The sequence below is a fragment of the Bos taurus genome, chromosome 1 (genome assembly GCF_002263795.3).
Source record: "Bos taurus isolate L1 Dominette 01449 registration number 42190680 breed Hereford chromosome 1, ARS-UCD2.0, whole genome shotgun sequence".
In the NCBI taxonomy this organism is placed as follows: Eukaryota; Metazoa; Chordata; class Mammalia; order Artiodactyla; family Bovidae; genus Bos; species Bos taurus.
The window spans coordinates 57,146,753-57,174,664 of NC_037328.1; the positions used below are offsets into that span (position 1 = coordinate 57,146,753).

At 39.2% G+C, this 27,912-nt stretch overlaps 1 protein-coding gene across 3 annotated transcripts in view; it reads left to right on the plus strand.

Annotated features, from left to right (window-relative positions):
- Positions 1-27,912, plus strand: part of CD200 (CD200 molecule) — a 79,809-nt gene that overhangs the window by 20,218 nt on the left and 31,679 nt on the right. The window contains exon 5 of one of the 3 annotated variants that reach the window (XM_010801110.4): positions 1,127-9,336. The exons of 1 other annotated variant lie outside the window; for it this stretch is intronic. In XM_010801110.4, coding sequence (XP_010799412.1) covers positions 1,127-1,134 — 8 coding nt within the window. In that variant the 3' untranslated portion in view covers positions 1,135-9,336. 3 annotated transcript variants of the gene reach the window in all.

Below are 27,912 nucleotides of genomic sequence, written 5' to 3' on the forward strand. Positions count from 1 at the left end.
TGGAAGAATAATATAAAAGATACATGTTTCCAAAAAAAATAAAAATCTTTGCTTTACTAATAATTGTACTTAAGCTTCCCAGATGAAGGCTGGCTGAGTGGTAACTCTCAGCCCATCCCAGTGTAATTATAGTTTCAAGCAGAAGAAGGGATGCTTTAAATGAGAAAAGTGTGAAGCAGTTATTATTGAACAATCTAGATTAGAACTGCTGGGAGAAATCTTGCATCACAAGGCTATCTGTCTATAAAATTTTACGCGTGAATATACCAATGCCACCCATCATATCAAAATGTCATAACAAAATCCAGTCATAAAGTAGGTAGTTAACAGACCTGAAAGTCTGGGCATTCTTGCCTGAGCTGCTCTATGTCTTTCACCATGGAACAGATCACTGGTATTAGAAATGATGACACAGTTAAAACATGCAAAACTTCGGGTTCTGGTAAAGAATTACTTAAGATTACAGAGAAAGTAAGATTAAAGGAGCCAAGATAAAATCCCAGACCTTTCACTTCACTGTTTGCCTGCCTTGTAGGGAGGCCCACATTCTCCCAGTTTAAGGGCTAGAAAGCTAATAGTCTTGTAAGGGCCTCCATCTGTCTAGTTTGTGACCGTTCCCACCTTGATGTCCAATAAGTGAGTATCCACAGGAAACAAAGCTCAAGGTCTTATAAATAAAATACATGTGGATCATTTGGAATTCTTGAGCCTGCTCTTTTACTTGTAGTCTTACATGTATTATTAAGCAAGTACAATCTTGCTTAAGAATGCATGCTAAGTCGCTTCAGTTGTGTCCGACTCTGTGCGACCCCATAGATGGCAGGCCACCAGGGTCCTCTGTCCAAGCATTCTCCAGGCAAGAATACTGGGTGGGTTGCCATTTCCTTCTCCATTGCTTAAGAATGGTAAGCTATTATTTCCTAGAACTACTCATATCCTTTTAAAGAGAGTCACAGTGCCTCACAGCACACTGAGTCAGCGGTATCTACTTCCTCCTCTTTGCTGATGAAACATTCACTGGAGAATTCTGTGTTTATTGATCCTTCTATTATCTATCTTCTGAAAATCTATTAGAATAGAAATTATAGATTTTCAAAGTTCATATCTTGATCTTTCTTTTACCCAGAGCCCTAGAGGAGTCACACAGAACCTAACAGTTATTTCCTGGTCTACTTGAATCTGACTCAGGAGGCAAGCAGAAGAAAGAGGATCATTCTCCAAGGAACCTAAAAGAGCAAAAAAAAAAAAAAAATGGGAGTCAAAGGCCTAAGAATTTCAAGACTTTCCACTGCCATGTAGGCCACCCAGTGCTTCTGTGAGTTCCCAGAGGAAGTCATTTTACGTCTCAGGTCTGTTGTAGGACTTGGTTTTGTAAAACGATGCAGTGTTGTGCCGTTGAAAGGATACTGGACTTGGAGCCAGGAGCCACCACTCGGAGGTTGACTTTGACTCCAACTGGTGGTAACCCTGTGTTAATCATATCTCAATGAACTTTCACATTCGCATCCAGAAAGTTAAGAAGTTGGACCAAATAATTTTCCATTCTGCTCTAAAAACAGATGCAATTCCAGGGGAAAAAAAAAAAAAGGATAAAGAGAAAAGAAATGAAAGAAGAATACAGGAAGGTAGGGACCAAAGAACTTTTCTGAGACTGCCTTTTGCCTTTCTGTGGACATGCCATCTCTTCTTCCTTTCTTTGGTCCATAAGTCTATTTCCTCATCACTGGGTATCTTGTCTACTGCCTGCTTATTGTTTTTGCTATTAACTGGTCTTTCTAGAAGTCTCAGTTTCACTGCTCTTCTTCACGTACTTCTGTGATATTTACCACAATGGAAGTGGAACTCAATTTATTGTGAAGTAACATTGGCAACCTTAACTTGGCTTATCTGTTTTTATAGCAGACTAAAATATTGTTAGTCTTAGACAGCAGCTTGCATTTTTTAAAAAGCATGCATTTCTCATCCATTTGTCTCATAATATGACCCAGCCCTATTTTAATCATTCTAAATTCAACCTAGTGTAATGAAATATATTATGAAAAGAGGTGTTTAGAAAGTTTTATGAATAGCAGTCAGTTAATTCAAATGCTTTGCCTCCCCCAACTTTTTTTCTTATAAAGTAACTTATCACAATAGCAGAGGAAGCATGTATGGCTGTACAAATTCCTTTGTCATAAACATATTGTTTAACTAGTGGAACAGTTTTGAACTCTAAATCATCATTGGACCAAGCTGGTGACTTTTTCAGTATCTTTTGCTTTCTTGTCCGTATCCAGTGACTTAGGAACTAAAACTTAAGTTGTCTTTATTGTTGTATTGAATATTTATATATTTAGTAAACTTTTCGTATGTTATTTAATTATGTATTATTTCATATATTTGTATTAATATACTAAATAATTAAAAGTGTCTAACTATTTGGTTCATGATATTCTCTTGGGGAATGTGGAAAATGTGGACATTAATGATAATACTTATATTTTCCCTCTGTGTGTGAAGCCCTCCCCCCTCTCTCTTAGTCGTCTAAAAGATGCTGTTGACATTTCTGATTTCTCACAACATCACAAGTCAGATGTCCTTTTCTGACCAGTGAGAGCTCCTTCATGTTGGTGATACGACCCGGTCAGTTTTGGAGCACTTCCTTATATATGCTGTTTTGATTTTACTTTTAGATACTAACCTTTTCAAATGAATTAGCTCACACAGCTTTGAATTTGGTAGGACTTAATATCCTGCTTCTGATTTTGCTATATTCTGGCATCTCAGTTGCCAGATCAGATCTTGTAACTTAAAGCAGTAGCTCCAAACATTTAAAGGTCTCAGGGCCCCTTTACACATGTAAAAACATCATTGAGGACCCCAAAGAGCTTTCTTATATAGCAAATTATGTCTGTTGATATTTACCATATTTGATATTAAAACCAATACATTTTAAAAACAAAAACCTACAAACATACATTTCATTGGGTCATCAGACTGATAGTAACATTATACATCAGGTAATTTCTGGAAGGCTCCACAACACATTTGTAAGAGAATTGAAAATAAGGAATTGGTGTGATTATGACCGTAGTTTTGACTTTGTGGAGCCCCTGAAATGGTCTCAAGGGCAATTTTAAGGACTGCTCACTTAAAGGATAGGCAAAGAAGGAGACCATCTTATGAGATTTCATGAGTGCCCAAAGGCACTCCTTTATGAAATAGCTATCTTCACAGTGCCTAAGCATTCCACCAAAATTTTATTTAGGCCATTACCTTTCTGGGAATTCCCCTGCAAAGAAGCCTTGGCCTAACCCTTCTTCCTAATAATTAAATTGATGTATTAAATGGCTAATCAGTTACTTTGGAGGATATTGAGAGACTTGGACTTAGAATTGATAGACTTTGATGGTAAAGACTTGGGAGGGTCATAGAGAGTGAAGAGAGGTGGTGGAAGGCATAGCTCAGAGTGCCTGATTCCGAGAAGGCAGATTGAGTGGAGAACCTGTGAATGCTGTCCTCTTGCTCTTGGGAGGGGCTCATCAGGTCCCCCTTAACTCATCCTGACCCTTTCAATTAGGAGAGCTTTTTCTGAAATTGTGAATTAGAAAAAGACAGTTTGGGCTTTGTATATTTAGTCAAGGTTGGGAAAGTTGTAAACATTTGAGTCACTTAGAATAACTCAATCAAAAATTTTTCTTGGCAGTAAAAATTTATGAACTTTCCAGGGTGATGGTAAATAAGCTCAGAGATAAGGGAAAGTAAAAGAAGTTTTCTGTGCTTAAATAGAACTAAACTTCAAGATGAGAATGTGGGGGGAGGGCTTGGAACTTTTTAACTACCAACTAGGTAACATTTCACACATACACATTCAAAGAATACAAAAAAATACAAAAACCACATGATGGCCAGGGACTATGAGGCTTTGGTTAAAAGAGTTTTCTTGGACCAACTTTCTTCTATGGTTATTTAGCTCATCGAGAAAGAGATTTAACTTTCTAAAAATAAAGCTTCCTAAAGTAATTCCTGACACCTGTAATTTTTTTTTTTTTCATTTGCTCTCAAAATGCTCCAGATTTGACTTCAGTCTCCTCACCACAGTCACTTAGGCTAATGAATTTGGATAAGGTCACACAGCACTGTGATTCAGTTGTAAGCAAGCCAGCTCTTGCATAGACATCATATACATTTGAACCTTGTGAGGTGGAGAAGGTTTTCAAGCCCATTTTTATAAGTGTGAAAAATGAGGCCCTAAGTTTTTCAGTGACTTTCTTTGGGTAACACTGAAGACATGTTATTGCTGTCCAGTCACTAAATCATGTCCAATTCTTTGTGACCGTATGGACATAAGATGGGACTAAAGCTCCAACTCAGAATCCCAGACTTCCTGCCCAGTGCCCTCTCTCTTCCCTCCACTTATACTTTCGTTCATCCGATATCCTATTTGTCAGTATATTCCTATTTGCTCTTTACTTAGAATCTAACGCTTGCGTCTAATCTTACCACCTGGCCCAAAGTGTCATTCTCATTTTCAGAGACTGTTGACATATTAATAGCTTTTTTTTCCCTTTTTTTAAAATTTATTTTTTTTAAATTAAAATTTTATTTTAATTGGAGGATAACTGCTTTGTTGTATTGGTTTCTGTTGTACCACAATGTGACTCAGCCATAAGTATACATATATCCCCTCTCTCTCAAGCCTCCTTCCCAACCCCTCTCCCCCCACATCCCACCCCTCTCAGTCATCCTAGAGCACTGAGCTGGTTCCCTGTGCTATACAACAGCTTCCCACTAGCTAGCTATTTTACACATGGTAGTATATATATTGACATAGCTTTACTAATCTCCCTGCTTCTGCTTTCTTCCCCTTTCAGACTATTCTCGTATCTGTCTTAAAATATAGGTTAAGACAGATCTTGTCATTCTTCTGCACAAAATCTCCAAGTGCTTCCCATCTTATTTAGAGAAGAAGCCAAAGTCTTTACATGGGCTTTATGGTCCTTCATGACTGGGCTCCCTGATACTCTAAAATCACCTTCTACTGCTCTTTCTCCTGTTTATACTCTGCCAGCCACACCACCCTTTTCTTGCTATTTCACCAATATTTAGACAGATTTCCACTAGAAAACCTTGGCACTTAACTCTTCTCTCTGCCTAGAATGTTCTTCCTGAAGGTGGCCACATAAGCCTCTTCCCCAACAAACCCTTTCTCTCTCCCTCTTCTGCTTCATTTTTCTCCCTTGCATCCATCACTATCTAGCATGCTATCTGCTTTACTCATTTATTTTGTTTATTATCTGTCACCTTCCAATAGATCATAAGCTTCATGAGGGCAGAGGTTTTAATCTGTTGGCTTGCTTTTCCCTAGCACTTAGTATAAGCAGCCAAGGAATATTTCTTGAGCAAATCAATTTTGTGACAATACATTAGGGGAGGGAGGGAGGAGTAGTTTAAACAACTTTGCACTGGAGCATCCCTCCTGCCCTATGAGAGAATACGATTGAACTAGAGAATAGAAGAGGACTTTTAGAAATTGATGGTCATGAAGCATAGAGACAAGTATAATGGATTTAGAACCAAAAGAATGGTGTTTAGATTTCATCCCTGATATTCAGCAATGTATGATCTTTGACTTAATATCTCTGAATTTACATGTCCTCAACTATAAATTGGGAGTGCACCAAGTTTGTCTTACTGGGTATCTGTAAAGGCTCAAGTGAGAAGGAGTATAGCTCTCAACATGTGCAAGCTTACTGCTGAAGCATGTCTGCTCTGTGACCTCAAAATCCACACTGAAACACCACAGGTCTCATATCTTCAGTTGCTCCTAGTTCTTTCTCACAGTCAGCTCCACCCTTCTCTGGAAGTGGATGCGGGGGTGAGGTGGAAATAGGAGTGCTGGCAGTAGAAGCAGGCTGAACAGAGAGAAAACCTATTGGGCTTTGTTTCAAAATAAGCAGGGATCCTAATCCAGGATGACATGGCCTTTCTTTGTGCTGAGGATATGACCAAAAGAACAGAACACACAAAAGTCAGTGTCTTAGCATTTTGACTTGTTGCGGTTCAGGCAAAGTGAATCTGGTCAGTAAGAAGGTGGTTTTCTGTAAGCCAGGGAGAAAGCCCTCCCAGCCCTTGATCATGTTGGCACTCTATTAAAACAAAACAAAACCCAAAAGAATAAAACCCCACAAAAGTTAAAATCTTTTCTACTGGGCATCAGCTTTCTGAATACAGTTTTGCCACTTTGTTCCAGAGTATTAACAGCCACCATCTGCCATCAGAGATGGCAGAGAGCCCTCCGACACTTAAAAAGGATGCAAAAATTGATACGCCTGAAAGCTCTCCATAGAATTATGTTACTTTACCAGATTTGATATTATGCCATAATGGAAAGACCTTTCTAGGATTTGAAAGGTTCCAGAGAATTCAACAGATATTTAGATGCTTTTCACCTAAATCATGTGAGCCTAGAGAGGGGAGTGCTCAAATCAAAGACCTGGAACTCAAAGAGCAAGTTGTGTTTTCCTGAAAGTAGCTTTCACTTTGTAATTCAAGGGCAAAAGTCAGTGAAGCCTAGCTGCCCTGATGATGCACTTCAGATACCATGTGATTCTGGATCTGCTGTTGCTATTTAGCTTTGTATGTAATAATCCCCTAAACTTGTATTCACCTTGGTTTCCCTTCTTATTGTAATATTGTAAATATCAATGGCTTTAATTAAGTGCTTTTATGTAGTATATTGATTAATAAACCATGTGGTTTCTAGTTAAGAAACGTCAGGAAGCACTAAAATTTCAGAAACAGTGACCAGTTGGGTGGAAACCCATTGATATCGTTAGGGGTGGGTAGCATTGGCCCAGGCCAGTGTTCATGAAATACAGCATACAGCTCAAAGATGGCTTAGAATTTTATCTCCCTTTTCCCTTGTCCCAGTGAGTTGCCAAGAGACACAGCTAGTTTTGCAGCTGCCCAAGCTTGGCTGGAACCACTTGGGAGAAGGAGGTGCTTTTCTCTACTTTGTCTTAGAGCTAACTTTAATCTACAAATCCCTTGGAAAGAAAGAATGTATTCATCAAGGGAACTCCAGGCCTACCAAGTTGTATTTGATTGGACAGGCTCCTATCCCCAGAGCATCATGAGTAGCCACCATCTTGCTGACAAAGGTCAGCAACCATTGCTGAGACCTCAAGAACTGACTGACATGCCCTGGGTAAGCTGACATTTCCTGATGCATGCCAAAAGGCATTGAAAGAAACTGTGTGACAATCATGGAAAGTCAGAATTAAAAGAGCTTTTAGAGATAAGGAAACAGGCCTCAGAATTCCACCTGATTCACTAAAATCATTAAGTTTCACTCCTTTACTGGGACACCTGAAAGAACCCGGAGCTGGAACTCCTTCTGTAATTACAGACAAAAGGTTCTTACACAGCCTGAGGCGATCTGCTTAGCCAAGAACAACCATTTCCTAAGTTTAAAGATATTTGCTGGCTCACAGAGCTTACTGGAAACCCAAACTTTCCTGCATCGCCTCCCTCTGCATGAGATTCAAAGCTATTCCCATTACTGGTGTTTGATGTTCCTCCAGCTTCTTTGGCAGTGAATAGGTAAACATCTGGTTTGATAGATAATATGTAGTTTTGACCTGATGCTTAGATTCTGGAAAAATTTTTCCCCTGACTAGAGGAATTTTGATTATTTTCAGCTAAGGTAATTTTGGAGGTGAATGTTGATAAGAGAGAGAGACAGACAAAGAGACAGGGAGGGCAAGCAAGCAAATTCTTGGTTAAGGAGGGGCAATTTTTGAGATATATCAGGTTTAAAATAAAAATTAAAAAGGCCCCAAGAATCACATGTAAAACTAACACATAAAGTCAGACTTGAATGAATTTCCAGGCATCAATTTTCAAAAGCAAAACATATTGAGAGAGAACATTACAAAAATGGTAAAAAGATGAAGAGAAAGAAAACAAGTGATTTCACAAGTTTGGGATTTGTGTTTGACTTGTTTTCTTGAACAAAGAGATGGAATAAAGGGGATGATGTCATTAGATGCAGTTGTGATAATTGGCTTTTGTACCCACAAACTATGTATAGTTTTCTAACCATAGAGCTGTTAGAAATGCTGTGTTTATCTTTGCTATTTGATCCATATTCTGCTAGTTATATTTATGGTGATCAGAACAGCACCATGTATCTTTCAGTGGGTAGCATTTACTAAGAGCTGTTTCAACCATCCAGCTGTCCTGGGTCCTGAGAAATAGTTGCCGAGGAAAGCATGGGAATAATTCTTTTCCTGGAGAAATTTAAAACTGGAAACCAGAAGGGAAAGAGACACGTGTACCCCAGTGTTCATCGCAGCACTGTTTATAATAGCCAGGACATGGAAGCAACCTAGATGCCCATCAGCAGATGAATGGATAAGAAAGCTGTGGTACATATACACAATGGAGTATTACTCAGCCATTAAAAAGAATACATTTGAATCAGTTCTAATGAGGTGGATGAAACTGGAACCTATTATACAGAGTGAAGTAAGCCAGAAAGAAAAACACCAATACAGTATACTAACGCATATATATGGAATTTAGAAAGATGGTAACAATAACCCTGTGTACGAGACAGCAAAAGAGACACTGATGTATAGATCAGTCTTATGGACTCTGTGGGAGAGGGAGAGGGTGGGGAGATTTGGGAGAATGGCACTGAAACATGTATACTATCATGTATGAAACGAGTCACCAGTCCAGGTTCGATGCACAATACTGGATGCTTGGGGCTGGTGCACTGGGACGACCCAGAGGGATGGTATGTGGAGGGAGGAGGGAGGAGGGTTCAGGATGGGGAACACATGTATACCTGTGGCAGATTCATTTCGATATTTGGCAAAACTAATACAATATTGTAAAGTTTAAAAATAAAATAAAATTAAAAAAAAAAGATAGACAAAATAAACCTTCCTGCATGTATTTAAAATAACTTATGAAAATTCATGATGTCATGAATTGGAAATAAAATTTATAAATGTACTTATTATAATTCAATTTTATATTTTGATTCCACATCATTACATATGTAATCATATCTTGGATATGGATGATAGGGAATAAGATTGGCCATATGTAGATAAACTGTTGAAATTGAGATTATTCATACTCTTCTCTCTACTTTTGTATATGTTTGCAAAACTCATAAATCAAATTTTAAAAAGAATTGGATTCCAACTTTGTTAGTAATGGGCTACTTAAGGGAAGACTTTCCTCTGAACAAGAATAATATCATCACCTGTATTTTCACAGTTTATTCATCTCTGCTGAATTCTCATCTATTTTCCAAATAAAATCTTCCTCAATCAACAACACTGAATTACTCTAGATCTTTATCAATGGAAATATAATCTCAAGTGGTCTGCTTTTAATCTTCCAATGACTAGAGCTTCCCTCAATGACTATAATGTTCCAGCTTTTAAAGTGGCTACAGGCTAAAGGCCATCCATCTAGACCAGGTACTTCATCATCTCTGGAATTATACTACACACAATATTATTGCAAAATTTTAAACACATACTTATCATCCCCAGATACTCCAAACTGTTATAGCCACCCCTGGGCACATTTTCAGACTCAGTACCAATGAACCAGACCCACTTTTCTCACTTACTCTTGGGCTCTCTTCACAGTGATCTTTAGGAGTGATTGTCTAGGGACTGCATAATCTTAGTCCATTACAGAATCATGTACGCCTTCTGTTTTTTTTGATCAATGCGGCAAGAAGCATCTGTGGGCATTGTCAATGTATTTGCTGAGAAATGATGCTGAGTTAAAAGTACAATACTAGAAAAACTGATTTTCCCAAAGGAAATTACACACTCCCTCCCTTCTGATTTTACTATATATGTGCCCTCTTTCCTTGACTATCAAGAAGTTCAATTAAGAACTTCTTTCTGTTTATAAAAGTAATAAAGACATATTAATTATAGAAAATTATAAAGTACAGAAGAGTAAAAACAGGGGAGGGAGAGACATAAAAAATAATTAACCCATTATTTTGCCATCCATCAGAGCCAGAGCCACTGCTAATATTCCTGTAAGAGCCAACTATGACACTCAAATGATGGAATTTGAATTTATCATCATGGTTGATATGAATACTTACCTTTCAGTTGGTTGATTTTCCCAATTTACTTTTTAAGTATATATATTTTGAAACTTCTTCAAGTCACTTTGGGGAAGAGAAGGGACAAGTAAAAATCAATATTTAAACTAATGTTGTGGTAGTATCTTGCTAAGACTAGGTCTCCTGACATAATACTTACCCAACTGTGGGATTATAGTATTAAATCAGAGAATCACTGGTTGCACATTAAAAACTTCAAAGTACTATAAAAGAATAATAATAATACTTAACATTGAGTTGTGTGATATTTTGCCAGGCATAGTGCTGATTAATGTTCATATATTATGTCATTTAATACTCACAATGACCTTATGAAAGGGTATCACTATTCTATTTGACAACAACCACCACAAAAACAACAATAACAACTACAACAAAAATCCTGGAGGTTTGGGAAGACTAAGTAATTTTTCCAATTAGAAACTGGCAAAACTAGACATAACTACATGGAAAAAAAAGCATGATGTGATATAAATTTTTGATGTAATGGAGAAGGCAATGGCACCCCACTCCAGTACTCTTGCCTGGAAAATCCCATGGATGGAGAAGCCTGATAGGCTACAGTCCATGGGGTCACAAAGAGTTGGACATGACTGAGCGACTTCACTTCACTTCACTTTGATCAAAACTCGGAGAAATTCTCCAGGAATTACTACCTAAATCCAGCCTTTGGTGTTCTGAAAGAGTCCACTTCACTCTTCTGTAAGATAATGAGGTTCACATCATGTCCCTAGAACCTAAGAATGTGATATTATTTGGAAAATAAGTCTGTGCCAGTGTTATTTCAGATAAGGACCTTGAGATGAGATCATCCTGGATTATCTCAGCATGCCCTAAATCTAATGAAAAGTATCTTCATAAGACATATGTATAGAAGGGAAGAGAAGGCCATGTGACCATGGAAGCAGAGACCAGAGTAATGTGATGATAAGCCCAGGAATGCCTGGGACCACCAAAAGCTAGAAGAGATAAATAACATATAGCCCACAAATGCTTTGGAGGGAGTGTAGCCCTGTGGGCAAACTTGCTTTTGGACTTTTAGCATCCAGAACTGCAAGAGAATCAATTTATGTTGTTTTAAGCTACAGAATTCATGGTAATTTGTGATAGCAGCTCCAGGAAAAGAATACAAAAATCCCAAGAAGAGAGGTAGAACCAACTTGGAGAAAGTAAAAGAATGAACTTCATAAGTGTTGGAATTGCTCAAAAGTATCAAGGCCAGGGTTATAAAATTCTTAGCCTCTGGCAATTCGACTAATGGTTCAGCAAGTGAAGGGTCGGGAGGAAGAGAGTCCACTGAATGGAACTGGGAGTCAGATTTACATGTTTCTCACTACAGTTTTCTGGAATCACTTCTCAGGAATATCCAGCTTTTATTCAGATCATTGTCCTTTATCTCTGTTTCCAAACAGGAAGATTCGTTTCTATGGCCAGAGGAAGTCAATGTTGCTCATGCTTGGAAAATAGATTGGGAATATCTGGCAGATGTCGTAACTATGCAATCATCTCCCTAAAGCTGATTCATCTGATGCTTTCTACACTTGTAGAGGAACAGACTTTCTTACAAGCTTTCTTCTTTATTTTCTGATGACCTCTTATTTTGGGCCATGAGCCTACCTGAGGACACAAAACTCATATAATTGCAATTAGCCTTGTTGTTTAGCCACTAAGTCAGGTCCAACCCTTTTGCAACCTCATGGATGGTATAGCCCTGCCAGTCTCCTCTGTCCATGGAATTCTCTGGGCAAGAATACTAGAGTGGGTTGCCATTTCCTTCTCCAGGGGAACTTCCTGACCCAGGGATCAAACCCATACCTCTTGCAAGTGGTTTCTTTACCACTGAGCCCCCTGGGAAGCCCCACAGTTAGCCTTAAAGTCACTAAAAAATTTTCCTTATTTTTGAGATAGTAAAGAATTAACATTAATAATTTGAGCCCACGTAGATTACTGATTAGATGACTTTTTGGAAGCCACATAGTGAAGAGGAAAAGTTAAAATTTTACATAACCTCCTGCTCTTTCTGCCTCTGTAACTCAGCTTGCTCCTTGCAAAGTCTGGATCACGTAAGTCTCGGAAACTGGGGACTCACAATGCTGGGAACTGGAGCTTATCTCACTCACCCTTGTCCTGCCTCTTTGCAATCGCCCAGCCCCTGCAAACCTGCAAACCCACTTAATCATGCCTGTCTGTGTATAAAAATTCTGTAACTCCTTTGTTCGGGGCTCAGAGTTTAGACTGTTAACTCCTCTGGGCCCGCTGGTGTAATAATCCTGAGTTCTCCAACACTCTGAGCTCAATTACTGGTTTCTGCAACAGTAGAAGTTTTAACCTGGGCTTCATAGGTAGATGGTGAGATAACTCCACCATCCTCTAAAATTGTCAGCAAATTTTTCCTTTCTGGAAGGACTCTGGTGACCCTCATACATCAAGTTCAATGAATATCTTTCACCTCTTCTTACAGGATCTCACATTAGATTCTCTTTTCTTTAAAATTTCTCTTCTATTATCATCTATAATGCTATGTGCTCTTGATATTTTCTTTTAACTTTCCAGCACATCCTCCTGTACCTAACCTTTAAATTCTGGTTCTGTGAATTCCCATTCCTGGCTATGCCTCCTACCAATCACCAACTCCTGAAAGCCTTCAACTCTGTTCCCTGGAACATATGGCTAATAACCAGAAAACTCCCCTATATCCTCAACCTTTTTTTCTAAAAGTTTCTTTTTATCTTCTGCACTTATTGAACCTGGTGCCCTTTTGAGAACAGCATTTCCTTGAAGCCCTGTGCCTTGGTTTTGCTTTCCTTGTATCCCTGGACTGTGCTGTGATGAGGGGAGGTATCGTTTTTGCTCCTTGTTGCCACTTCCAAGTCGCTTTCCTTTTTGGCTCCATTAAAAACCCCTTCATTAAGTCTCAAATCATCAGATAATTTACGAACCTCTCCTCTTTTGTATATAATCATTACCTTTATCAAGTAACTAGCCTTCATTCCTTAAAGATTTTAGTTTCAGTCATTGGTCTCCAAAACTACTTCTGTCATAATGATTGATGATATCAATATGTATATAGATGATTCTTTCATTCCCTGGCCTCTTCCCCTCTACTAACCTAGTTCTCATTCCTACTTAAGGCACACACTCCTATGATCACATCCTAATCTCTGTTATCACAAAACTGCTACCCTTCATGACTTCCTTTTCCCATTTCACACTTCCCACTGCCATAAGACAGCCTCCTATTGTTCCTGTTTTTTCTTTTTCCTCTCAAGTAGTCCAACATTAATTATCCTTTATCTGTGGTTTTCAATGGAGGCAACTTGACCTCTACCCTCCAACCCCCAGGAGACATTGGAAATGTCTGGAAACTTTTATGGTTCTCACAGCTAGGAGAGTGTTACCAGCATCTAGCAGGTAGAGGTTTTCTGCTAAACATCATATAAGGCACAAGACAGCCCTCCACAGCAAAGGATTATCCAGTTCAACTGTCAACAGTGCCAGGGTTGAGAGACTCTGCTTCACATGACCAGTATCTACAAGCCACTGGTTCTACCATGGTGTTATATAAAGAACTGTGTCCTCCAAAGAAAAATTTGTATGTTAAAGTCCTAACCCCTGGTCCTTCAGAAAGTGAATTTCTTTGGACATAGGGTCATTGAAGATACAACTAGTTAATACAGGGTCATGCTGAAGTAGGGTGTGCTGCTGCTGCTGCTGCTGCTGCTGCTAAGTCGCTTCAGTCGTGTCTGACTCTGTCCGACCCCATAGACAGCAGCCCACCAGGCTCTGCCATCCCTGGGGTTCTCCAGGCAAGAACACTGGAGTGGGTTGCCATTGCCTTCTCCATTGTGTGAAAGTGAAAGGGAAGTCACTCAGTCGTGTTCGACTCTTAGAGACCCCATGGACTGCAGCCTACCAGGCTCCTCCATCCATGAGATTTTCTAGGCAAGAGTACTGGAGTAGCTTGCCATTGCCTTCTCCGTACCTCTAATTTAATATGACTAGTGTCCTTATAAAAAGAACACCAAGAAGAGACAGAGACACAGGGAGAACCTCATGTGAAGACAAAGGATTAGAGTGATCCATCTGCAAGTCATGGAATGCCAAAGATTGCTAGCAAACCACCAGAAGCTAGAGGAGAAGAGGCATCAAAGATTATTCCTTACAGATGTCAGAGAAAGTATGGCCTTGCTGACTGAAATTTGGATTGCTAACCTCCAGAATTTGAGAAAATAAGCAATTCACTCTGTGGCACTTTGCTACAGTAGTTATAGGGAGCCGATGTGCATAGTTTCATTGACCTTTACTCCATTTATGTCCTCATTTCTTGCCTTGCCCAACTTAAATAATAGTGGTTGCTAAAGCAATAAAATATACAATATTGCACAACTGTATTTATTCCCATCAGGAAGCAGAGAGATTGAAATTTGGATATGTGTTACAGTATTCATTTATTTAAATCACGTGATAAAATGTTGTAAGTAAACATGATAAAATCTGGGTAAGGGTGATACTGAAAAGAGGACCAGGACTTACAAAATACATGAAATTGATGCAGTGGATTCTCCAATGACATAGCAGAAGCCATGAGAAGAGTCTTACCCGGTATACCTGAATTGAATCTTTTTTGGTATGACTGAGTGACTGAACTGAACTGAACTTGTATTGGTTTATACCTTCCAGGTTTTAATTCCTTGACCAATGACCAATAACCCCAAACCTATAGTGGTGGTGGTTTAGTTGCTAAGTCATGTCTGACTCTTGCAACCCCATGGACTGTAGCCTGCCAGGCTCCTCAGTCCATGGGGATTTTTTAGGTAAGAATACTGGAGTGGGCTGCCATTTCCTTCTCCAGGGAATCTTTCCAACCCAGGAATCAAACCTGTGTCTCCAGTGTTGCAGGCAGATTCTTTATCAATTGAGCCATGGTATAAAATGTCTGATCAAGGACTCTGAGTAAATAATTTCAGCTACTATGATGGGCCTCGAATCATGATTCTGTTCTACTTAAATAAATGATTTGCAAACCTAGGACTGTACCAAGAAATAAACACATGGATGCTGAAAAACTAAATATGACATTGTTTCTGCAAATTTTTACTTTAATGCAAATATATCAAGTTTAAAAAATCATTTTACTGTTTTGCATGTACTTATATTAAAGATGTATATAGGAAACTAACATAGTAGACTATGTGTTTGAACTGTGGTGTTGAAGAAGAGAGAAGGGACTCTCTACTCTTGAGAGTCCCTTGGACTTCAAGGAGATCCAACCAGTCAATAGTAAAGGAAATCAGTCCTGAACATTCATTGGAAGGACTGATGCTGAAGCTGAAGCTCCAATACTTTGGCCACCTGGTGCAAAGAACTGACTCATCAGAAAAGACCCTGATGCTGGGAAAGATTGAAGGCGGGAGGAGAAGGAGATGACAGAGGATGAGATGTTTGGATGGCATCACCAACTTAATGGACATGAGTTTGAACAAGCTCTGGGAGTTGGTGATGGACAGGGAAGCCTAGCGTGCTGTAGTCCATGGGGTCTCAAACAGCTGGACACGACTGAGCAACTGAACTGAACATAGTAGACAAATGATTTTTACTGAGACACTTAAAGTATTTTACCCATTTATATTTATAGTCAATTTTCAATACCTGAGATAATCTGATTTACTAAATTAGAAGTTTACTAAATTAGGCTTTAAGATTTTGAAATGCTTATGAGAATCATATGTAAATATATAGTTGGCCACTGAACAAAAAGGAGATTAGGGGAGCTGACCCCCTCCCCCACCTCGCTTTATCTTCAGTTCTATATCCTTGGTTCAACCAGCCATGTAGTATTACAGTGTGTATTTACTGAAAAAAATCCACATATAAATAGACTCATGAAGGGCAAGCCTGTGTTATTCAAGGATCATCTGCATAAGTTTTTGTTATAATTAGGTTTACTATAGTTGTGTATCTGTTTAGGAAGGTTTTGTTTATGGGGTTTGCATATCTGCTTTCTTAGCTGCTCACAAGGAAATCCACTATATGAAATGTGAATATAGATGGAAATATTTATAGGAATGTAAGTAACCAGGTCTCTAAAATGTGTTCAAATATATAAAAACATTCAAATTAATGGCTTTATACACCCATTTGTTGAATTATATGTTTAAATAAAATAATAAATTTGTATGTTGTGTCTGAAAGATTATGCACTGTTTGTTCATGAAATGTATAAGCTAATCTAACAATAAAGTACATACTGTGCTTAACTCCAATCTAAAATTCTTAATTTACTAGATTTTTGCAATTGTGTTTAATAGTTTAAGAAGAACAAGGTTTTCAGTTTATAACTGTAGTAGATAGAACATCAGTGATAACACAGGCTACTGTACTGTTTCCTGTCCACAAAAGCCTCTATGCGATCAAAAAAAGAAGCCAACTGTTGTCAGTCTGAGATGGATCTTAAAAAAAAAAAAATCTTTTTGATGAAAGTGAGGCTGAGAGAAAGCCAGGACAGAAAGAGGTTGAGCTAGAGAGAGAAACAGTGTACAGAGGACCATGGAACTTCACTCCCAATGGAGCAGAGAGAATGAATTAGGGATCCTGAGGAAGGTAGATGCCAAAATCCCTTAATTGGAAAAACTATGCAAGAGGCAGCTAAGAAGAAAAAAATAAAAACCCTCTTCAATATGCTTCCCACTTTCAAAGCACATACACATACTTGCTATGGTAAAAATGAATCTGGCTGGCTTCTTCCAGACTATTTTCCCTGATGGGGTTTTGATGGGCAGCGCCTTTTTGGAAAACAAGGATGTGATTTGTACTTCTTTCAGCAGAGCCTGGTGCCAGTTCTGTGACTCAGTAAATAGAGCTCAATTGTCCCTCCTTCCCCTTCCCACTCTTTTAAACCTAGTAGACTTTCCTGGCAGGCGGCACTACCAAGTCAGACCTCTTCCCCTTATAGGCAGAGAATGTCCATCTGCACTGAGGTCAGGGTCAGAGCATGAATGGGAGGAAGCAGATCAGGAGAAACATGTTCAGATGGAATAAAATGTAAACCAGGCAGAGGTCTATCCTGCTGCTGGCCCACCCTGGAAGCCCCACCTCCTCCCCCTGCCACCCCTTCTACAATGAATTCTCAGTCACCAGGGTTGAACCACATGGAGCTTGGCTGCTGGCAGGCATCTGTTGGTTAACAGATTAGGGTTTTTGTCTGTATTTGCTGTTTTCTCTACATCAAGTGTGAACTTTCTGTTTTGTCCACTCCTATATTTTCAGTGTCCAGAACAGTATCTTTATATAAGAGTCACTCAGAGAATATGAGTGGATGCCTAAGTGGAAAACAGGAAATGTGAAACACTCTTTCACGTTTCAATGTGAAAGATTTTCAATGGCCTCTTCAGCATTTTCTGCTTTAGTTCATCCAAGGGACAGAGAAGACCCTTGGTATTTTTTTCCATCTTTTGCACAAGAAAGTCCCTATGATCATCCTTAGGGACTCAAAAGAGGAACAGGCAGCTTTCTGGAAAACTCATAAAGCAAATCTTTTTAAAGGGACAGATGGACTCTGTGTACACAGTCTTTTTTTTTTTCCCCTTCATACTAGTGTCTCGTGAAAAAGTGTTAGTTGCTCAGTCATGTCCAATTCTTTGCGACCCCATGGACTATAGCCCGCCAGGCTCCTCTGTCCATGGGATTTCCCAGGCAAGAATACTGGAGTAGGTTGCCATTTCCTTCTCCAGGGGATCTTCCTGACCCAGGGATGAAACCCATGTCTCTAGATTTTACATTTTAGTGTTGTTGTTTTTTAAAAAACAGACTTTGGTTTTAGGTTCACAGTAAAATTGAGCAGAAGGTATGAGGTTTCCCATTCTTGCCTGCTCCCCAGATACAGCCTCCCTAACTATCAACATTCTGCACTAGAGTGGTACATCTGTTACAGTTGAAGAATCTACACTGAAACATCGTTATCACCCAAAGTCCATACTACACATTAGGCTTCACTGGTGCTGTACCTTCCATGGGTTTCAATAGATGCATAATGCCCTGTATACACTATATATAGTATACATCATATAGAATAGTTTCACACCCAAAAAATCCTATGTACTCAACCATTTCATCCCTGTTTCCCCTCAACCCCTGGCAATCACTGGTCCTTTAGTTTCTTCATACATTTGCTTTTTCCAGAATGTCATATAGTTTAAACCATACAATGTGTTGCTTTTTCATATTGACTTCTTTTACTTAGTAACATACATTTAAGTGTCTTCTGTGTCTTTTTGTATCTTGATAGCTCATTTCTTTGGCACCCCACTCCAGTACTCTTGCCTGGAAAATCCCATGGATGGAGGAGCCTGGTAGGCTACAGTCCATGGGGTCGCTAAGAGTCAGACACAACTGAGCAACTTCACTTTCACTTTTCACTTTCATGCACTGGAGAAGGAAATGGCAACCCACTCCAGTGTTCTTGCCTGGAGAATCCCAGGGACGGGGGAGCCTGGTGGGCTGCCGTCTATGGGGTTGCACAGAGTCAGACACGACTGAAGCAACTCAGCAGCAGCAGCAGCAGCAGCAGCTCATTTCTTTCTAGCATTGCATGATATTCCATCATCTAGAAGGACCTGTTTGTTTTTCCGTTCACCAAAGACGTCACGGTTGCTTCCAAGTTTTGTCAATTATAAATAGAGCTTCTATAAACATCCTTGTGCAAGTTTCTGTGTGGACTTAAGTTTTCAGCTCCTTGGGGTAAACATGAATGAGTGCCCCTGCTGGATCGTATGGTTAACAGAATGTTTAATTTTGTAAGGAACTTTCAAACTGTCTTTCAAAGTGGCTGTCAGTCAGTTCAGTTGCTCACTCGTGTCTGACTCTGTGACCCCATGGACTGCAGCAAGCCAGGCTTCCCTGTCCATCACCAACTCCCAGAGTTTGCCCAAATTCATGTCCACTGAGTCGGTGATGCTATCCAACCATCTCATCCTCTGTTGTCCCTTCTGCTCCTGCCTTCAATCTTTCCCAGCATCAGGATCTTTTCTAATGAGTCAGTTCTTTGCACCAGGTGGCCAAAGCATTGGAGCTTCAGCTTCAGCATCAGTCCTTCCAATGAATTTTCAGGACTGATTTCCTTTAGGAAATCAAAGAGGCTGTAGCATTTTACATTCCCACCAGAAATGAATGACAGCCCTTGTTGTTCTGTGTCTTTGCCAGCATTTGCGTTGTTTGTGTATGGTTTCTGGCCATTCTATTAAGTGTACAGTGGTAGCTCATTGTTTATAAAGGTGCTTATTTGCCACCTGTGTATCCTCTTGGGTGAGTTGTCTTTGAGAGTCCAAATCTTTGGAATTTTTAAAGAACTGGGTTGTTTATAGTCTGACTGTTGAGTTTTGAGAGCTCATCTTATATTTTGGGTAACAGTCCTTTATTAGCAAGGCATTTGGTAAATATTTTCTCTCAGTCTGTGGCTTGCTTTCTCTTTCTCTTGACTGTGTTCTATGAAGAGCAGAAGATTTTTTATTTTAATGAAGACCAGCTTATCAATTATTTCTTTAGGGCCATGCCTTTCGTGTTGTATATGAAAAGTCATCACCAAACTCATGATCACCTGAATTTTTCTTCTATGTTGTCTTCTTGGGTTTTTATAGCTTTCCATTTTATATCTAAGTTCAAGATTCATTTTGAGTTCATTTCTGTGAAGGATGAAAGATTGTGTCTATATTCTTTGCTCTATTGTGTTGCCTATGCTCCTTAGTCAAAGACCACTTGAATATATTTATGGGGCCAATTTGGGGATCTCTATTCTGCTCCATTGGTCTATTTGTCTATTCTTTTACCACTGCACAGTGTATTGATTACTGTAGCTTTGTAGTAAGTCTTGAAGTTGGATAGTGTTGGTCTTTGTTCTTCTGCCATATTGTCTTCACCATTCTGGGTCTTTTGCCAGTGAATATATAAACTTTAGAATCCATTCGTTTCTATCTACAAAATAACTTAGTGGAATTTTGACTGGAATTATGCTGAATCTATAGATCAACTTAACAATAATGACTCTATCCATGTACATGGAGTATCTCTCCATTTATTTAGTTCTTTTATCTCTGTCATCAGAGTTTTGTAGTTTTCCTCATATAGATCTTGTATGTATTTTGTTATATTTATATGTAAGTATTTCACTTTAGGAGGAAATAATGGAAATGGCATTTTAAAAAAAATTTCAAATTCTGCTTGTTCATTACTGGCATATAGGAAAGTGATTAACTTTTGCAAATGAATCTTGAATCCTGCAACATAGTAATGATCACTTCTTAGTCCCAGGAATATTTTTGCCAGTTCTGTCAGATTGCCCACATATGCTATCTTCTAAAAAAGACAGTTTTATTTTTTTCTTCTCAATATATATTGTTTTGTTTGTTTGTTTTTTGTCTTACTGCATTAGCTAGGGCTTGCAGTAAAATTTTTAAAAGGAGTGGTTAGAGGGGACATTCTTGCTTTGTTCCTGATCTTTTCAGAAAAGTTGTTTCTCACCATTATCATGTTAGCTGAATTCCATTTTTAAGAATATGTGTAGGTGATTATAAATTTAAATAGAAAATAACATTCAAGTATGTTTGCATGCCTAATTTTAAATAAGGGTAAACAATTAAGGTACGATATTTTTCTTCCAGGGTGACTTCTGAGCAATCTTGGAATAAAGGCCAAGAATTTCTGCATCCCTGACATTCATATAAATTTGTCATTGATTAGAAACAATGTAGGTTTGGAGTAGTTTTTTATTCCTTAAGACAATGCTGAGCTTCCTCATCATTGCTTCTAGATGAGGTGCCAGCAGATTAATGGACTATAGCTGACTCAATCAAACTCTGATCAAACAATAGGAAATTTGGATATGGAACTCAGATCTAGTTCACTAACTAGCTGGTTTAAAGGTTGAGAAAGGATGGTTTCCTTACTCTAGACTGTACTTCCCAGTACTGAGTTCAATGGCAGTAGAAAGTCAATTTAAAGGGCTCCATAATAACTTTCATAGAGTCATATTAGTGTTTTGGATCCTAAGGGGCATTCAGAAAAATATTTAACTGTATATTAAGACTTTTTTTAATACAAAACTTCATGATGGATAGAAAAATAGAGAAATGAGCTGGTTAGTAAAATCCTCCCAAATGCCAGCAGAATGGACTCCATGATAATCCTAGATCCTCGCCATGGGAAGATTTCTGGGGGTTTGTCTGCTCACTCCTTGTCAGCTTCAGCTTCAATTCCTCCCTGACCCTGCAGAACCTACATTTTGTCAAGGTACAAAATAATGAGCTTTACTTCAATTCATGAAATTTGTTATTTATTTTAAAACTAAGATATTAAGAAAGGCTTTATAAGGAATAAAGAGTAATATACTAAAAATGCAATCCACCCCACAAAATTTAAGAAATAAATCATTGTCAACTACCAATGTTGTTTAAACTCTTAGGGCAATATTAACATTTATTTCTTTTGCTCGATTGTTAGAGCTTTGTTTTTTCTTGATTGTTGTTTTCAATCATTAAGTCGTGTCCAACTCTTTGTGAACCCATGGACTGCTGCACACTAGGCTTCTCTGTCCTCCACTATCTCCCAGAGTTTGATCAAATTCATGTCTATTGAGTCAGTGATGCCATCCAACCATCTCATTCTCTGCCATCCCGTTCTCCTCCTGCGCTCAATCTTTTCCAGCATTAGAGTCTTTTTCAATGAGTTGGCTCTTTGCATCAGGTGGCCAAATTACTGGAGCTTCAGCTTACCTTTTGGAAATAATAATATTTGATGTGGGAAGAAGATGCCCATTTTCTTGATACTATCAAATGTTATATTCACTACTAAAGCCAAACGCCTGTTGTGTGCATGATAATGACTTTGATTCATTTATTTATCCACTCAATAGATGTTTATTGAGCTTCTACTATATGACAAGTGCTTGTGTTCTACTTAGCATCTGATGATAGTGTTTTTAAGTGAAATTATTTCTGTAACTTTTTCTTTCTGCCGTATTGTTAGTCTTATGGTTCTTTCAATCCCATCTTGGAGGGAAGCTTGATGCAACTCCATCCTTCTCTGAGGTAAACAGATCCTTCTCATTTTTGTCTAAACCTGAATACCTGTTATACTTACAACTGTCTGCTCTGGATTTTCAAGTTCTGTGTTCAAATTTTTAAAATAATTTTTATTTATTTATTTTTGGCTGTGCTGGGTCTTTGTTGCTGTGTGGGCTTTCTCTAGTTGTGGCGAGCAGGGGGCTACTCTTTAGCTGCAGGGTCCAGACTTCTCATTGTGGTGGCTTCTGTTGTTGCAGAGCACAGGCTCAACAGCTGTGGTGTATGGACTTAGTTGCTTCACAGCATGTGGGATCTTCCTAGATCAGTGGTCAAACCCATGTCTCCTGCATTGGTAGGAGAATTCTTTACCACCGTGCCACTAAGGAAGCCCCAGAAAATTAATATTCTTAGGTGTAAATCCTAGTGTCATTGTTTAAATGTCCCAAAATGTCTTCTGACTAAGCCAAGGGTGATTTTTCTCTAGTTTCTCAATGGAGCATCTGACCTGACTTGAGGCTCCATCCTCTCCATTTCACTTGGAATTGACATTCTCAAGTGAAGAGCAAAGGAATTATAATGAAAGTTGTGACCCAGTTCAGGTCAGTTCAGTTGCTCAGTCGTGTCCGACTCTTTGTGATCCCATGAACCGCAGCATGCCAGGCCTCCCTGTCCATCACCAACTCCCAGAGTTTACACAAACTCATGTCCATTGAGACAGTGATGCTATCCAACCATCTCACCCTCTGTTGTCTTCTTCTCCTCCTGCCCTCAATCTTTCCCAGCATCAGGGTCTTTTCCAATGAGTCAGCTCTTTGCATCAGGTGGTCAAAGTATTGGAGTTTCAGATTCAACATCAGTCCTTCCAATGAACACTCAGAACTGATCTCCTTTAGGATGGACTGGTTGGGTCTCCTTGCAGTCCAAGGGACTCTCAAGAGTCTTCTCCAACACCACAGTTCAAAAGCATCAATTCTTCGGTGCTCAGCTTTCTTTATAGTCCAACTCTCACATCCAAACATGACTACTGGAAAAACCATAGCCTTGACTAGATGGACCTTTGTTGACAAAGTAAGGTCTCTGCTTTTTATTATATGGTCTAGGTTGGTCATAACTTTCCTTCCAAGGAGTAAGAGTCTTTTAATTTCATGGCTGCAATCACCATCTGCAGTGATTTTGGAGCCCCCCAAAAATAAAGTCTGACACTGTTTCCACTGTTTTCCCATCTATTTGCCATGAAGTGATGGCACCAGAAGCCATGTGCTTAGTTTTTTGAATGTTGAGCTTTAAGCCAACTTTTTCACTCTCCTCTTTCACTTTCATCAAGAGGCTCTTTAGTTCTTCTTCACTTTCTGCCATAAAGTGGTGTCATCTGCATGTCTGAAGTTACTGATATTTCTCCCAGCAATCTTGTTTCCAGCTTGTGCTTCTTCCAGCCCAGCATTTCTCATGATGTACTCTGCATATAAGTTAAATAAGCAGGGTGACAATATACAGCCTTGACATATTCTTTTTCCTATTTGGAGCCAGTCTGTTGTTCCATGTCCAGTTCTAACTGTTGTTTCCTGACCTGCATACAGGTTTCTTAAGAGGCAGGTCAGGTGGTCTGGTATTCCCAGCTTTTTCAGAATTTTCCACAGTTTATTGTGATCCACACAGTCAAAGGCTTTGGCATAGTCAATAAAGAAGAAATAGATGTTTTTCTGGAACTCTCTTGCTTTTTCGATGATCTAGCGGATGTTGACAATTTGATCTCTGGTTCCTCTGCCTTTTCTAAAACCAGCTTGAACATCTGGAAGTTGACAGTTCATGTATTGCTGAAGCCTGGCTTGGAGAAGTTTGAGCATTACTTTACTAACGTGTGAGATGAGTGCAATTGTGTAGTAGTTTGAGCTTTCTTTGGCATTGCCTTTCTTAGGAATTGGAATGAAAACTGACCTTTTCCAGTCCTGTGGCCACTGCTGAGTTTTCCAAATTTGCTGACATATTGAGTGCTTCCTTGATAGCTCAGTTGGTAAAGAAGCTGTGACCCTGGCCTACATTAAAAGGGTTTTATCTCTACCTTGGGTACTTCCATAAAATTCCTTATACTTTGTCTTCATAGGCACTTCTAAGCTAGCCCTTGCCTTTCTCCTCACTGCCAAGGTCCAGCCCTGGCTGATTCAGGGAATTTGAAGGGGAGACGGCTTCGGCGAGTTCACTGTGTACAATAGCTTTATTTAAATATTCATTAGAGATATAAAGAGTAATAGAATGAGGATAGCTCAGCAGGAAAATTCAGTGGAGAAAAGAGGCTGAGTAGCTTGGTTTACGTGGAAAATCAATATAACCTGTGACACCAGGTTAGCTCTGACCACAGAGGCTGCAGGCGCCCTCTCGAATAGCAGAAGGTGCCCCACCTTAGGCACCTTCTCGAGTGGGTCTTAGAAGCCCAGGCAAATAAATGGTCACAGAGGACCTCTGCGCTCCAGATGGAGACTCAGCCAGAATGCGAAAAGAAAGAATGACATGGGGAGACCAAGCTTTGGTGAGCAAGGCCCTTGGCTTTATTTTCAACAGGGACTTTTATACCCTAAGTTGCACATAGAGGATAATAGGGGATGTGAAATCATGCAAAGTCAGCAGTCTTTGATCCTTATCAAAACCAGGGTTTCTTTCCTGCAAATTTATCGTATACAAATGGTTTAGGTGATTCACATAATCTTCTGGCCAGAAGGCCTATTAACATTTTATGACTCTTGACAAAGTTTTGTCAACCGTAAGACTTATTTTCTCTAAGAGTAATTATTTTAAGGTTTGGTGCCATCCTCCGAAGGTGTTAGATAAAGTTGCATTCCTATAGGGCAGAGGTGCAGTGGGTTTACAACAAAGGAAAGAATTTATTACCTTAAGGGTCTAAAGTTGCTAGCACCAAGGCCACTACTTATTTTTTCTACCTACCAAGTATATTAATTAATACACATTCAAGGATACAATACAGGGGATGTGGAAACTTGGCAGCAAGCATTGGCTCATCAATGAAATCTTTTACTAGTTTTATTCTGACAGTTTCTAACTCTCTGAGAGGCTCTAAGCTATTTGAATATCTTAAGCTTCCCGTGACTCTCGAGGCTGAGAGACTGTAAACAATCGTATGCATAGCTGTAGGAGTCCGGGTAAACTTGTCAGGCGAGTTAGAGAGCTATCTAAGGGGTTTGGATTTAAACACTCCTAATGCCCTGGAACTTATTAACTGGAGCTGTAAGTTAACTCTTTATCAGAGAGAGCGAGATGGTGGTGGGGGACAGCCCCCAGTAAAGTCAGAGGTGAGAGCACAAAGCAGTAAAGTAGGCAGACTCTGGTTTGGGGGGATAGATGCTCAAGAATATCCAGAGGGACTCCTGAGGCTCAATCCCACCTTTGCGTATGCCAAGCCTCCTTCCTCATGACCTTTGCCACAGGTGGAGCTCCTCACACCAGCTCCCGGCACCTTACCATCATCCTGGCCTCTTATCTGATTTTCTCCCATGACATACATTCTCACCCTTTTTAATGCATATTTTGTTCGGTTTACTTGACTCACAACTTCACTTTATCAAAGATTCTGTTTTATTTCCCCTTTACCCAAAAACCTTTTCCTTTGTGAAACTTCATGTTCTTATCAAACTCAGTGTCAGGCTTCAGAAACCCAGCCAAGGACAGCCCTCAGGTCTCCACATACTAAGGAAAGGAATTCAAACATGGATGATGTTGCAAGAAAACTAAAGAAATTGAGAGAAAAGGTTACCCAAGAAAAGCAAGAATTCCCATAATGGTGGATGAGTGGACAAAGAGCCTTCCCACTTTGGCAATGATGGCAGCCAGTGTGACTGGTTTTTGCAATAGTTTGGCTCAGCCATTCTCCAGTTAGTAACAAGTTCTTGCACCCACTGGAGAAGGAAATGGCAACGCACTCCAGTATCCTTGCCTGGAAAATCTCATGGACAGAAGAGCCTGGTGGGCTGCAGTCCATGGTGCCACAAATAGTCGGGCATGACTGGGCATCTAACACTTACTTACTAACACTCTTGCACCCACACTGCAAACTGTGTTTGAACCTCTCAATGAATTGTCATAAGGAAATAAGGGGAGAGAAGAAGCATATATCCAAGACAAAAAAACAAAACAAGACAAAACACCTCAAATATCAGCCATACTGACTACCTACCACTCTAGACCTTCACTGGAAAATAGAAAGGAAATGGGGGAGGGACCACTCTTGAAATTGTTAGTGAAGGAAACCACTGTTAAAGACCACTGAGATCTTTGTTGTCTTTCCTCTGATGGTCTCTTCCCCGGAAAGAAAGCTACAGATGTTTCCTCAACAAAACACTCTGAACATAGTAGAGTCATTCAGCTGTTGTGGATTTGGAGCCAGAAAACCAAGGTTCACACTGTCAAAAACATCACTGTGCCATCTCCCACAAGTCAGTTACCCCTCTAAACCTTGGTTCCCCATTTAAAAAAGATATTCATGGGGGGAAGGAGTGGGAGGGGCAAACTGAGAGTGGTATTGACATATATAGAGTACCATGTGTAAAATAGATAGCTATTGAGAAGCTGCTGCATAGCACAGGAAGCGCAGCTCAGTGCTTTGTGAGAACCTTGAGAAGTGGGATGCAGGGGGGTGATAGGAGGGAGGCTGAAGAGGGCAGGGATATATGTATACTTACGGCTGATTCACGTTGTTGTATGGCAGAAACCAACACAACATTGCAAATCAGTTATCCTCCAAATAAAAATTTTAAAAAGAGATTCATCTTGTACTACTGTTGAGAGAAATACAAGAGGTAATGTATAACTATCAAATACTAAGGTACCTGATTAATTGGAATTTGCATTATGACTTTTAACATTTTAGCACTTGTGGTGTTCCTATGAAGTAATTGTGATTTAAATGATAGACTAGAAAGAAAATTTGGATTTTCACGTTCAAAAACATGTTAGTTTTCAAAGAGACCAGCAGGATAGAAATAAGTAGTATAGGAGTGTGATGGGAGTCAAATAGGAGTCAAACCTCAGGGCAAATCCAAGCTCTGCAGTACACTAACTACATAATCACAAACTCACTTTTCCTGCTCACATGTTCTCATCTGTGAATAATTCTTGGCATTGCTTTGAAGATTAAGTGAGAAAGCACAACAAAAACATAATGTTAGTTTTCTTTCTTTTTTGCATAGATGAGCAACAATAACAGGAAAGTGTTCTGACGGCTATACATGAAGAAAGAGGGAGCTGAGGATACAGAAACTGCAGTGTCATGTATAATAATATTTTTTGATTAAAAAAAAAAGAGTAAAATTGGGCAAAGACTGGAAACAAATTCCTAGACCAATCTCTCCTAAAGGGTCAATCAATTCAATCTAGCATAAGGTTGAGAGGATACAAACAGGGAGAAAAACAAACAAAAATGTGAGTTTTAATGATAAAAATAGAAGAACATCTCATTTTATGTATACTTTCCCCCTTTTATCAAGATGATAAAATTTAAAAGATTATAATAATTGGTTTTACTTAACTATATATGCACAGTGGAACAATTATAATCAATAATTTTCATTTATTAGTAGATAAAGAAGACTTATTTTGCTCATCTAAAAGAGAATAGCCACCTTAAATGTTGCTTTTTTGACCATTCACTCATACCTACCTGGTATGTTAATAGAAAATCATTGCAAAAGAGTGCAGCAG